The following is a 13,308-nucleotide window of genomic DNA, read 5'->3' on the forward strand; positions in this document are numbered from 1 at the left end:
CTTCTCTGGCAGTGGTAGGGGATGACATTTGTCATTAGACTAACCCAATTGTTGCATATTAAAAAATATGTTTAGCCCCAAATCTATTTAAAACCAAACTGGAACTGAGGCCGCATATCACTCTGCTACTAGTGTCGCTGGTTCAGAGAAGAAAAATTCTTTCCAAATGAGCTACAGACCTCTGTAGCAGTGCCATCCCCAAAGGGTCCACGGCCCATGAGATTTCATCCTGACCAAACAGAAGCATCCAGCGTAAGGCTCGGTGGACCACCATGGTGGCCAGGTGTGGTCACAGCCTCTCTGGCATGGCAGAGAACAGGTGGAGAGGACAGAACACAGTCTCTGGCGGGTCCTGGCTTCAGTTTAGGATTAAAAAGGAGAATTAAAGGGGCACCAAAGGGGGGGTTAGTGCAGCTCTCTTTTGTCCAGTCCTGCTTAAATCTTTTTTTCATGAGTAATCACAGTTTTTACAAATTGCCTTCTCACAAGCTGTTAAGCCTTTCCAGGGCAGGGACCCTGTCAGGGTAGGTGACTGTTAACACACAGTAGGGACATCATGAATATTCATGAAGGACTGACAGCCTAGGAGGTGATGCCCCAAAGGGAACGTGGTAACTGCAGCCCACCGTGGGGAGCGGCCGAGAACACATGCACATCACCAATCAGCGCTCAGACTGCACGTGACCTTTTAGATGCAAAACAAGTGGTCCTGAGGTCCTTTTCTTGGGCCCGCGTTTTGCTTTTTGATCCCCAGTAAATCCATCCAGCGTCTGGGCGTTGCACACACAGAGAATTATTACTGATGAAGCACCTCCTCTGACCTGTATTACCTTTAATCCTCACTTAACCCTCCAAGATCGGTATTATGGTCTCGGTTTTTTAGATGAGGAAGATGGGGTTCAGATGACTTTCCCAAGACGAGACAGCCAGTAGGAGGCTTAGCCTGGTCCCACACCGAAGACTGTCTGGCTGTGAAGACCACCCACTTCCTCTTTTGCCAGGCAGCCCCTATCGCCCAAAACACCTGGTGACAGGAAGGGGGTGGGGGGACGGGGGACCTGGTTCCTGGGCTCAGCTCTCCTACTCAAGAGCTCCGTGACCTCGCACAAACCCTTCCTTCCCCGGGCCTTAGTTCCCTAATATGTGAAAGCGGTGCTGACATAACCCCGGCTTTCTATAGATCCTTGAGCCCCTGCTGGCCCTGCCTTTCTTCGAGTGCTGTGCTCCGGCATCATGGGGGCTGGGCCAGGGAGAGAGTGTCCTCGTTTTGCAGACTCTGGTCCTGTCCCTCTCGGCCGGGCAGCCGGCGGCCAAAGGGGAAAGTGCCCACCATGTGAGGACTTCGCACGGCCTCTCTCCGCCCCCGGCAGCTGACCTCTCCGCGCCGGTCTCTGCTCTTCTTTCCCAGAGCCAGCATCCTGATAAACGTCGTCTTTGCCTTGAAGGCGTCCAGCGGTAGAATCTCAGCGCTGGAAGGCATCCCAGAGGCTCTCCCTGCTCACATCCTCATCCTGTCCCCGCCCCCGCCCGTCTCCTGTCTCTTCCCACACCCGGCCGGCCCTGCAGCCCCTCTGCCCTCACCCTGCTGACCTCCCATCTGCCGGGGGCTCGGTCTCCCGCAGTATCGTGGGAATAAAAAATAGGCCTCATCTCCTTTCTGCTTCCCCAGATCAGGCAAATGCCCTATCTTCACACCTCTTTTGCGAACCATCAGTAAAGGATTTCTCCTGCAATGCGATCAGCAGAAGTAATAGAGCCGCTTGAATCTGCCCAAGTCCCCCCGCCAGCCCCCTGGCCCTGTTCACCTCGTGGACCACACACGCCCCTTCTCGCATGATAAGCCTGTTCCGCATCCCACTCTGCCCCCGCCCCCTGGTGCCCCGTGACACCGTTTGAAAACCAGAACTTCTGTGTCCTTTCCTCTCCTCTGGGTTTCCTGGGCCACTGAGCCCACAGTGTGAGCCTCATAGGAGCCAGGACCCTGAGGGGAGCGGTGTCGGGGTGGCAAGGCCCAGGCGACCCAGGTTGGCCCCCTTTGAAGTCATTTCTTTTTTTTTTTTTAAAGCACTTGCTTTTATTTATTTATTTATTTATTTATTTATTTATTTTTATATTTATTCTTGGCTGTGTTGGGTCTTCGTTTCTGTGAGGGCTTTCTCTAGTTGCGGCAAGCGGGGGCCACTCTTCATCGCGGTGCGCGGGCCTCTCACTATCGCAGCCTCTCTTGTTGCAGAGCACAGGCTCCAGACACACAGGCTCAGTAGTTGTGGCTCACGGGCCTAGTTGCTCCGTGGCATGTGGAATCTTCCCACACCAGGGCTCGAACCCGTGTCCCCTGCATTGGCAGGCAGATTGTCAACCACTGCGCCACCAGGGAAGCCCCCCGAAGTCATTTCTGACGTGTGCATCCCATGTCCTGCCAGTGCCTCCGGGCCTGCGGCTGTGGAGACGGTGGTCCCTGGTCCCTGGGTTTCAAACCACCTCTCTCTTCTAAAGAAGAGCAGTCAGCCTCTCCAGCAAGCCCAGGTCTCCTGAGAAACTCTGGAAGAGTTCTAAGGTTAAGACTTAGATGACGCCTTTGAGGGGGTTCAGGCCTCAGAGGGCGGATCTGGAGGGCAGGGCGGCTCAGTGGAAGGAGCGGAGACATCGTCCCGCGTGAGCCCGGCCGCTGTCCTCGCGGAGACACCGTCCCGCGTGAGCCCGGCCGCTGTCCTCGCGGAGACACCGTCCCGCGTGAGCCCGGCCGCTGTCCTCGCGGAGACACCGTCCCGCGTGAGCCCGGCCGCTGTCCTCGCTTGTGTGCTGTGGGGCAGGGTCCCCTCTGGCCCTCGTGGGTCACCCGGCCGCGGCCTTCCCGAGTCGGCACAGGAGAAGGAGGGCCTCGAGCAGGGCCGGATCCGGGAGGCAGCGAGTGGACGGGGCAAGTGGGCATCTCCTGGTCCCTGAAGGCAGCCAGGCCGCCGTGGGGACGTTTCCAACGTGCAGGCAGACTCTTCGCCCTCCACCCCTTTCCTTGGTCCTTGTAGAACCAACCTGCTGAGCAGGCAGAAAAGACTTCCTGTGTTTGGAGACGGAGACCAGGTCCCCTCACCACCTCATCTAAACCAAACCTTCCCGGTGTCTTCATAGAACGAGGGCGCAGCCCTTCCCCATCCCAGAACTTTACCTCAGCCTCCCCCATGGACGTGGTCCTGACGGGGAGGGCAGCATGGCCCCCAGGGCTTCGCCCAGAGCAGGGTTCTAGTGGGTCCTGCCATGCCGCTGAGACCATCTCGAAGGAGCCGTGGACCACTAAAGTGGCGGGAGAACCGGGGCCTGCGTCCTCCCCAGGGCGCAGAGTCACCTGACAGCCGCCAGCGCCCGACAGGCAGAGCCGGGAGATCAGTTACAGTAAAGGACCTCCTGCCGAAGGGGCAAGTCGGGGGGTGTTCTGACCGCTGCCCTGAGCTCCTCAAGGGATGTGGGACCTGGGAGGCACCGCGGGATCGGGAGCTGAAGGGAAAACGCCATTCCCAGAGGCAGCCTGGAAGCTAGGCAACAATTTGCTCTCCTGCCGGGGGAGAGGCGAGGCCGAGGCCTCCCGAAGAAGTGCTGCCCTCATCAGGACGGCACTGCTCGCTCGCCCTGTAGGGCCTCCTTGGGAAATCTGACCCGAGCCAAATTTATCCTGAGCAGCAGAAAACAGGGGAGGAGAAGACGGAGCCCAAGAAGAAGGAGGAAGTGAGAGAGGATCCTAAGCCCCGTAGGCCCTTGTGAGCAGCACAGACAGGGCACAAGTGTGACACATGGACACATGGACCTTTGGGGCGGGGGCTGGGATGACCAAGGGTAGGCTTTCAGCTGGTGGAAAGGGGACCCGACCTCCAGCACCAGCTAGCTGTGTGACCCTGGGCAAGTCACTGACCCTCTCTGGACCTTCACGGTCTCCACTGTAAAAAGGAAGGGCTGGCCTGCCCTCTCTAGCCCTGCAACACATGTAGGCCTCAGTGGGGAAACTGAGCCGCTGAGGAGGGAGATAACAGGCCCCAGGTCACAGAGCTCCACAGTGGCAGAGCCAGGATCCAAACTCGGGCCCCCTGACTCCAGAGCCCAGGCTCCTACCCAGCTGAGCCCTGGGCAGGATTATAAAGTGTGTGGCTTCTCCCAGGACCCTCGCCACAGTCTCTGCCCTCCTCCCCCTCCCAGTGATCCCAGCACATCCACAGGCCCCGTCCTCTCTCCTGATTGGGAAAGGGCTTTATGGATTCATCCAATATAGCTGGAGTCTGAATCCCGGATCTCATGAGATGCTCTGCTCACTTTGAATAGGTGGCTTCATTCTCTAAGTCTCAGTTTCCTGATCTATGAAATGGGAACATGTAATGGGGACATATAATCTCTCACAGGGCTGTTCTGAGGCTTGAGTCAGAGGATACATGTCAAGTGTGCGGGGAGTCACTGGCAAGCAGCGAGTGGTGGAAAACCGAGCTGTTATTACGATCCTGCAGGTAGAAATGACTGGCGTTCCTCTCATGCGTCCGGGACGAGAGAATTCAAGGCCCTAAAATGAAGGGGTGACTGGCAGACACCACTGGGCTGGGCCGGAGGGGGATTGAGGACACAGCCATTCTCTGTCCCTTGCATGTGACACCGCACGGGTGACCCTCCGCTAAACCTGGCCTTGTGATCTAGAACAATGCCATCTGCAACCTAAAAGTAGTTTTGTGCCTAAAACAGTTGGGTTTCCAGAGGAATCCTGCACGGAAGGGCCACCGTCACCCAGGTCTGGAAGATCCTGTCTCAGCCCCAGTGGTGGCAGAGAGCTGTTTCCCTCGGGGGTGTCCAGCCCCCTCCCGTTTCCCCAGAGTCCCAGGGGCCTGAGGATGCTCCACGCAGCCCCGTCACCCCCAACGAAGGTGGGCCAGGTGGGAAAGGAAGGGAGGACGTGTACCAAGTGCAGACCTTCGCCTGGTGCAGCTGCAGCCCTCCCCGGCACCCCCATCGTAGCTGAGGTGGCCCAACTCGTTGGCGCCGTGATGGTGGAGAGAGGTTTTCTGCTTGGGGGTGCTGGATGCTCACGGCCTGCTGGGAGCACAGCGGCCTGGCTTCCTTCTCCGGATGGTGGCCGCAGACCAGGGGCGGGCGCTTCTGCCTCCTCTGGTTTATGGCAATAAAATGATAATTATTACGATGGCACATCGAGCTTATACTGTGCCTTTTCAATAAGGCCACTTTGTTAGGCTTCTTAATATTTAATCCTGTTTTAGATTCACTTTCCGACGGCTTAAAATCAACCAGGTTTTAATTGCTTCTGTGGAGGCAGCCCGGCCGGGCCCCGGGCGGGCAGGACTCTGCAGAGGAGGCTCTGGGGGCGACATGACCTTCAACCTAGACGGGCCCCATGGCTGGGCACTATCTTGCTTTCTCTCTCTCCACCTCTTTCCGCTTTTCTCTACGATCTGCTTTTCCTCCCCTGCTCCATCTCTTTCTTTCCCTTAGAAGAGACCTTCAAGTCATCCTGTAGTTCAGTTTATTCATGAGAGAGATGAAGAAAATGAGGCCCCCAAACCGTCACGTGCCTTGCCGAGGGTGCGGAGGTACCCCGTCGCGAGGCCAAGGCTAGGACTGGCGTTGGCGTTTCCTAGACCTGGGTGCCAGGGAGGTTCCTGAGAGCCTGCGTCGGGCAGAGACGCATGGACAGAGCGCCTTCACCCAGCAGCCTCAGACCGCCAGTGGCCGTGGGCTGGATCTCCCCAGCTGCAGAGAAGCCTGAGATCGAGGTGTCGGCAGGGCTGGTTCCTTCTGAGGCCCTGAGGGGAGATGGCTCTGGACCCCTGTCCTTGGCGTGTAGACGGCCTCTTCCCCACCCCACCCCCGGGTGTATCCTCCCGCCTTCTGCCGTGCATGCCTGTGTCCAGATTTCTTCTTCTGATAAGGGCACCAGTCATAAGGGATTAGGGCCCACCCTTGTGATGGCGTTTTAATTCAGTCACCTCTTTAAAGTCCCTCCCAGCTCCAAACACAGCCACACTCTGGGGTTCCAGAGGTCAGGATTTCAACCTGTGAATTTTGAGGGGACACATGTGGTCCTAACAGGACGGAGCCCGATTACGGGGGTTGGGTATTCCAGGTTGGAGTCAGCGAGGCAGGAAATTAGGACTCCTTTTGCTTGTTAACCATAACTTGGATTAGTACTTTCGGAAGAAGAATACTAATCAGACCACTTGTATGCAAAAAAGATGATAAAACGGGTGTCTGGCCAAGTAAGTGGCAAAGTCAGTTCTCTAGCTCCATCTGTGAGTTCGTAGGAGGCTGGCAACTAGATCCTGCCGTCGGGCCCGCCCAGGATTGGCAGTTGGGCCGGCCCTGGAGAAATGCAAGTTCAGGTTGGCGGAGAAATGCCCTCAGCTCCTCCGGCTCCTGACACCCCCGGGATGCCTGGCCCTGAGCCCCCAGGCCTCTTCCACCAAGAGCCGCCTGGAGGATCCCTCCACCCGATGGTGCGGCTCCCAGCTCAGTGCTGGGCTCTGCTCTCAGCCAGTCCCAGGAGGGGCCGGCCGCTCCTGCTGCCCCGGCCCACGGACAAAGTCAGGCTGGCATGGAGACGGAAGGCTCCAGACTCGCAGGCCTGCCCACCTCTGCCCACGTCTGCCCCTCGATCTCTCACCTGGAGGTTTGCCCTGAGGCCTTCCTGTCAGTCCCGATGCACAGAAAGGTCTGAGGCAGAGGGTAGGGCGGCAGCTGGTGTGACAGGGGGCCCCCAGATGTAGTGAGTAAACCCGTGGGGGGCTCGCGAACCCCAGTGCTCCTGAGGACACCGGTCTCCATGACCACTTGGGTCCCGTGCACTCCCAGCATGGTTCACGCAGTTTCCAGTCTGAGATTATCCTGTGGTGGAAGTAGCTTATGAAAACCAACCCCCCCAGGACCCACACAACTGCTGTCATCTTCCTTCCCTCTCCCCACCTCCCTCGAGATGCAGAAACGTGGTCCTACTAAGCGCCGTTCAAGCAAGTTGCCCCCAAGAGTGGAAGTTTGGGGAGAGAATCCGTTCTTGGCAAGATGGAGTTTGTACAGCTCACTGATGTTCCTAAAGATGTAATTATATTTCCACCACCTGCAGTGGCAGCTGTTAATTACTCTTTCACGAAAATCTCATTTTCTTTCGGAATCTGCTCAGCAGAAGCCGAGGGACAGAACAGCCCAGAGACCCACATTTGATCCACAATCCCTGGTAACGGTGAAGTTAGAAAGTCAGGAAACTAGCCTCCCCTCAGCATCCTTCCTGAGTCCACTCAACAGCACATTTCATTCCTCAGAGGCCGTTTTTACAGGAAAGGTGCGCCATGGCCCCTGGATTCTCTGCCGTCTTTCTGCCTCAGTTTCCAACCCACAGGTCATCTGAGTGGCCAGTGGGAGACTCAGGCTTGCCGCCTCCCCGAGACTAGGGCCCAGCATTAGCAATCCCAGCCTCAGCCGGCCTGGACTCTCAGTTTCCAAGATGAACCCAAGGCGATCTCTAGGGTAACAAGTCCCTAAACGAGTCGGCTGTGGCCTCTGTCTAACCCCTTAGAAATAGAAACATGGACCATCTTCACCCGGTCAGGTGCTTGTGGGATAAACTATCACAAATTAATAGGAACTAATATGTGGATGTAAACCGTGATTTAAAGCAAGGAACCTTTAAATCCACACCTTGACCCCAAAGAGCAGCTCCCCAGAGACTCCTGCCCACCATCAAGGGCATGACTGGAGGCTCTTCCGACCACGTTCCATGTGGGCGGCTGCCACCTGTGCCCACATGACTCACCAGGCCTGGTCAAGTTCAGTTATAGAGGGAAAGGCCGTGTTTTTATCAGGCTCTTTCTATTATTTTTAAAGTGATCGCATAGCTATTTCTGAAGTCAAACAAGATGGGATAGTATCGGTGCCAAAGCCAAAAGCTGGATGAGCTTCTGTGTAGCAGGTCAGTGACCTGGGCCCCCGCCGGCCAGGGCTGTCCCCTGAGACGTCTGTGTGGACAGACAGACTTGGAGGCTGACAGCCCGTTACCCCTCCCACCGCCAAATAAAAGACCCCTCACGATGAGACGCTCACCTGAGTGACCCTTGTCATTCTAAACTGACATGTATCTTCTTCTAGAAGGGAAATTTGCTAAGTCATCCATTTCAACTCTTTAACTCTCAGCACTGTTTTCGTATAGGAATTTTGAGAAGTGAACAAATAATGCTACTGGTTGTAAAGTTTCTGTTTATTCCAAGCTTTGTGTTGGTTGTTTTTGTTTTTGTTTTTGTTTTGGTGTGCAAAGCATTGTTTTAAACTGTTTTTGTTTTTTATTAAAGTATAGTTGCTTTACAATATCATATTAGTTTCAGGTGTACAATATAGAGACTCAGTATTTGTATAGATTATATTCCATTTAAAGTTATTATAAAGTACTGGCTATATTCCCTGTGCTGTACAATATATCCTTGTAGCTTATTTATTTTATACATAGTAGTTTGTACCTATTAACCCCCTACCCCTATCTCCCCTCTCCTCCCTTCCCTCTCCCCACTGGTAACTACTAGTTTGTTCTCTATATCTGTGAGTCTGCTTCTTTTTCTGTCATAGTCACTAGTTTGCTCTATTTTTTAGATTCCACATGTAGGTGATGTCATATGGTATTAGTCTTTCTCTGACTTATTTCACTGAGCATAATGCCCTCCAGGTCCATCCATGTTGTTTCAAGCTTTGTATTGTGAAGACACGTGTGTTTCGGAGATGGCTCTTTACCTGGGGTAAAAACAAGCCTGACCCTTTCCTCTCATGACCAAATCTTCGGGATTCCCACTAACAAGTAGGGATGAGTTGGGACCCTCCTGGGTATCCGTCTCCTCAAAATCAGTACCCACCTGCCAGTGTAGACGCTTCTGCGGGAGTGACCCCTTCTCCCCAGGATCCATTGTTTGTTTTGTGTTGTTAACTCATGTGATTTGGGGTTTGGGTCCTATTTTGTTCTGTGTTCTTACCTGTTTTGATTTATCAAGTTTTACTATCTCTTAGTTTGTTTTTGGAGGTTAGCGGGACGTCCTGTGTGGTCGCCAAGTCCCCTGTTTCTTTCTTTGCCTGAGGCTGACCCTGAGCTCTGTCCATGTCTTACTCCTGGTTTTCGACTCTGACGTCTTGTCTGTGAAAGGAAGCGCCCGGCGGGCTTGTTTGATCAGGAGGAAGGGGAGTTTGCTTGGTCTAATCGCCCCCCAGAAACCCATTGTGACGTCCCCCACGCCCCCGTGCGTGTAAATTATGTGCGGGTGCCCACGGGGCAGGGCGGGAGCGCGCTTCTAGTGTGCGTGCGCGTGCGTGCGTGTGCATGTGTGCGAGGGGAGGATAGCCTGTCCCACCCGGAGCCACCACTTCGTTGTCCCTTCAAATGTATAAAGTCAGCAGACGTGACAACCAGCAACGGCTGAGCCCTGTTGGGGCCTTTCCTTTGAAGAGCGTCGGCCAAGGTTAAGGTCGCTGAAGGTGCCAGCTGTGAACGCTGTGAAATCCAGCACCACTGGCTGCTCCCCATGTACCTGTGATGCCCCCAGAGCCTGCTCGGCTGTAGGAATCCCATCTCGTCTGGGGTGTAGCCCGGGGGCCATCAAGGTGAGCACGGGGCGGGGGCCCGAGACACCTGTGATCCAGTCCGAGCCCCCAGCCACTGTGTGACCCGGGCACCTGGCCCTTCCCTGGACCTCACTTCCCTGTCCTGTGACGAGAAAGCCGGGCGATGTCCAAAGTCCATCCAGCACCAAGCTTCCTTGAAATGATGTCTGGATTTGTTTTCACCCAAGTTTATGGAGAAGGAGTCGAGGGTGGACACAGGACAGTCAAGCGTGTGGGAAGTCGTGGGCTTTCCGGCTGTGTCTCCCACATTCTCAGAATGAGTCTATCACACCTGCCCGACTTGACTTCATCCAAAAGAAAAGAAACCGGGGACGTCCCACATCCAGCAGCATCCGTACAACCAGTAGAATTATCCGTACAGCGTGATCAGTTCCTGGGCTGTGGCAGCCCCGGGGGCACTTGTCACTGGTCCCACGTCACCAGATGCCACACCCTCACTCATGCAGGTTCTGTGGCCACTAAGGCCTCCTGACCTGCCCGCCAGATGAGGGCTGCTGCCCTGCAAGCAGGGCTGAGCCATGACCGAGGATGGGACAGCCATTCTAAAGGACAAGGGCGGGAAAAATAAGGAACTCCTTGTGTGTCATGTTAAAAGGGCCATAGAAGATGAAAAAGGAGGAGAAGAATTCTTTTGAGATAAATTTTTATTTGGAATAAAAGATAATAATAAAAGAAATGGCTTCTTCTAAGCCACCAAACTGGGCTCCAAGCTAGAAAGCTCTGGCTGCCCTGGAAATCCAGCCCCTGCCAGCTCAGGAAGAGCCTGGGGATGGGCTGGGCGGGTCGGCCATAGTGGACTTGGACGGTTCGTGTCCCAGCTTGGCCTGTGGAGCTGGGAACATCTGGATGCCGTGGGGAGGTGGTGTTCTTGCCGTCTGTCTTCAGGCCACATCTCATCTCAGTAGTTTGGTGGGTCCCACACGGAGGCGCCTCATTCCTGTGTCTGCAGTGCTGACCTGACTCCTGCGTGCGATGCTGGAAATGGCTGTTCCCTTTGAGCTCAACTTCAGGCTCTGTCCTAGACGGAATCGCCTCAGGACCCAGCATGCAGGACTCAGGACAAGGGACAGACCCTCCTCCAAATCCATCAAGTGGCTCACCCCCTAGAGAAGCCCTTTCCACAGACGGGCTGGGCCCTAAGTGTGGGGATGAGGCCCCCTTAGAATGGGGAGGGGGGTTGGAAAGAAATAAGAAAAATAAAGTACTGTCATGAGAGCTTTTCTTTTTACGGCAAGGAGCAGACGCAAATGGGAAAGCACGCGCAGCTTGTCCAAGGGCATGGGGTCGAGGGCAGAGGAGAGACTCGGGTCGGCGTTCCCAGGCGTCTCCTCCCACTGTCCCACTTACAGTGTCCTGGGTGTCAAGGGTCACCCTAGACGAGCAGCGGGCATGTCCGTTGAGGACATGGGACCCGGCCGGGCGCTGCCAGGGCCTCCACTCCCGGCCGGGGGGCTGCAGACTAACCCTTCTCTCCCCTCTTCCCTCCACGCCTCGCTCTGCATCCCTTCGACCCGACCCTGCAGTGAGCATGCCCACCAGTGAGACCGAGTCTGTCAACACCGAAAACGTGGCTGGAGGTGACATCGAGGGAGAGAGCTGCGGGGCCAGGCTGGCGTGAGTAGGCGCGGGGGGCGGGAGCGGGCAGGGAAACCGAGTCCTGGGTGGGGAGGGGAGCCCTGGGGGCAGAGTGGCCCTGGCTGGGAGCTGCTCTGCAATCCTGCGCTTCCCGGGCAGGGGTCTGACTTTTGGATTTTGAGCCCCTTTCCATCCCATCAGAGAAATGTGTGTGTGTGTGTGTGTGTGTGTGTGTGTGTGTGTGTGTGTGTGTGTGTGTGTGTTGGGGGACTTTGAAGTCTGTTTCTTCCCAGCCCCTCACTCCCTTTCACCAGAGCAGCTTTGTTAGGTTCCCTGGGTCCTGCTAAGCGCCCTTTCATTTCTGATAAATGTGACCTGGAAGAAAAGCAGACAGGCAGGAAAATACACTGGGAGACGTGGTTCTTACCTGCAACTCTGAGTTATCCACCCAGTGAAGGGAGCACAGGTGTCTGAAGTGCAGACTCGGCTAATAAAAGTGCACCTGTGCCGGCCCAGCGAGCCTCCCCAGCGCAAGCCCCAGCCCCTGGCTTCCTGAGCTGACTGGAGCCCAGGGCTGGGCCAGGTGTGCGGAGGGACAGTCCACGTGGCTTATCACCATCATCCGTCCGTCTTAGCTCCGTCTTAAAAACACACACCAGCGGTCCCTGGGAGATGCCCCCCCCGCCAAGAAATGAAGGGAAAATGGTTTAACTGCTAAAAATGAGCAAACTGCTGGCTTCATTCCCAGTGTCTCAAAAAGCAGAGTCCACAGATTGAAGCCACGTTCCTTTAGGGGTCAGGCTGCCCTTGAGCGTGAGGCCTCCGGCAGCTTCCAGACTCCACTGTGGGAAGTGGGAGCTGCTTGTCCTGGTCCCTGGGAGATGCAAGTCTCACCCCAGAAACTAAAAGGGACGGCGGACAGAGGGCTCGGAGGAGGACGGGCCCCGAGGTGGCTGGGTGTCTGAGTCGCTCCATCGGTGGAACGGCTCCTAGCTCACCTCTCCCCGCCGAAATGCCTCCGTATCTGGGCCTTTTGAGAAGGTTTGGGTGCATCTAACCTGAGCCGGGCCAGCCTCCGAGCGAGGGGGCGGGTGGGCAGGAGCAGACCGTGTCCAGGGCACATGGACCTCACCATCCCTCCCCCTGACAGTGGCACCGGGGAGTCTGCACTGCTGATTCCCAGCATTGTTGGGAAGCCGTTATTGTCAAAATGTTGCTAAAATACAGCACTAATTACGTTCTGAAGCAGCGGGCTGAGCCTTTCCCTCTTCCCTCCTACTGGAACCATACAAGCAAATGCTCGGGATTCTGGACGTTGGCCCCGGGCGGCCACGCTAGCGAAGGTGGATGGCAGGTCCCCAAAGGGTCGGAGGGAAGGTGACGAGGACCCCGCCCTCTGGCTCTGGGCCTACGTGACAGACCCGGAGAGGCCGGGGCGCTGGCGCTCACAGTCACTGGAGAGGGTGTGTTTTGGGAGCTCGAGGCCCTGTTGGAAGGACAAGCCTGTTCCCACAGAGGGAGGGGGCATCTGGAAGACGTGCTCTGCAGGCGTCCAGGGCTCGGTGGAAATGGGCCGCACTCCCCACGAATATCCGAATTTATGCACCTACTCTGTGCGGATAAAGTGCCTTGTCACAGTGCCGGGATGGCAGTATGTCCTTAACAAACTACCGTCTTTCCCCGCCCCGCCCCAGACAATGATGGGAGAAGACCGCCAGCGTTCCTGGTGGGGAAGCAGCGTGAACGGGCGGGGGCTGAGGCTCAGGCTGTGACAACCAGGGAGAGGCTGGCGTTTCTGAGGCGGAGAGCGAACGGCCCATGCAGCGGGATGAGGCCTGGCTGAAGGTGGTTCCGAGGGGGCAGGGCAGACAGACAGGGACCGCAAAGCGATGTTTTGCTGGGGAGGGGCCAGGCGGGCAGGGGAGGTGGTGAGAGGAAGGAGCTGTCCTTCAAGTCTGAAGACAGAAGCAGTACAGACTGAAGTCACCAGCGGGGCTGCAGGGTGTGGAGGCCGGGATCTGCTCTGGACCACATGCTGGAGACACCAGCGTAGAAACGATGAATGCGGTTACGTGGCACCGGGGTTGTTCACGGGGGCTG

At 56.1% G+C, this 13,308-nt stretch overlaps 1 protein-coding gene across 24 annotated transcripts in view; it reads left to right on the top strand.

Moving 5' to 3' along the window:
- CACNA1C (calcium voltage-gated channel subunit alpha1 C) overlaps positions 1 to 13,308 on the top strand; it is a 559,192-nt gene that overhangs the window by 428,111 nt on the left and 117,773 nt on the right. For all 24 annotated transcript variants that reach the window (XM_082422029.1, XM_082422051.1, XM_082422040.1 and 21 more), the window contains exon 10: positions 11,157 to 11,247. In XM_082422029.1, coding sequence (XP_082278155.1) covers positions 11,157 to 11,247 — 91 coding nt within the window. The remainder of the gene's footprint in view (positions 1 to 11,156; positions 11,248 to 13,308) is intronic.

The sequence above is a fragment of the Balaenoptera physalus genome (genome assembly GCF_965194825.1).
Source record: "Balaenoptera physalus genome assembly, chromosome: 13".
Classification (NCBI taxonomy): domain Eukaryota; kingdom Metazoa; phylum Chordata; class Mammalia; order Artiodactyla; family Balaenopteridae; genus Balaenoptera; species Balaenoptera physalus.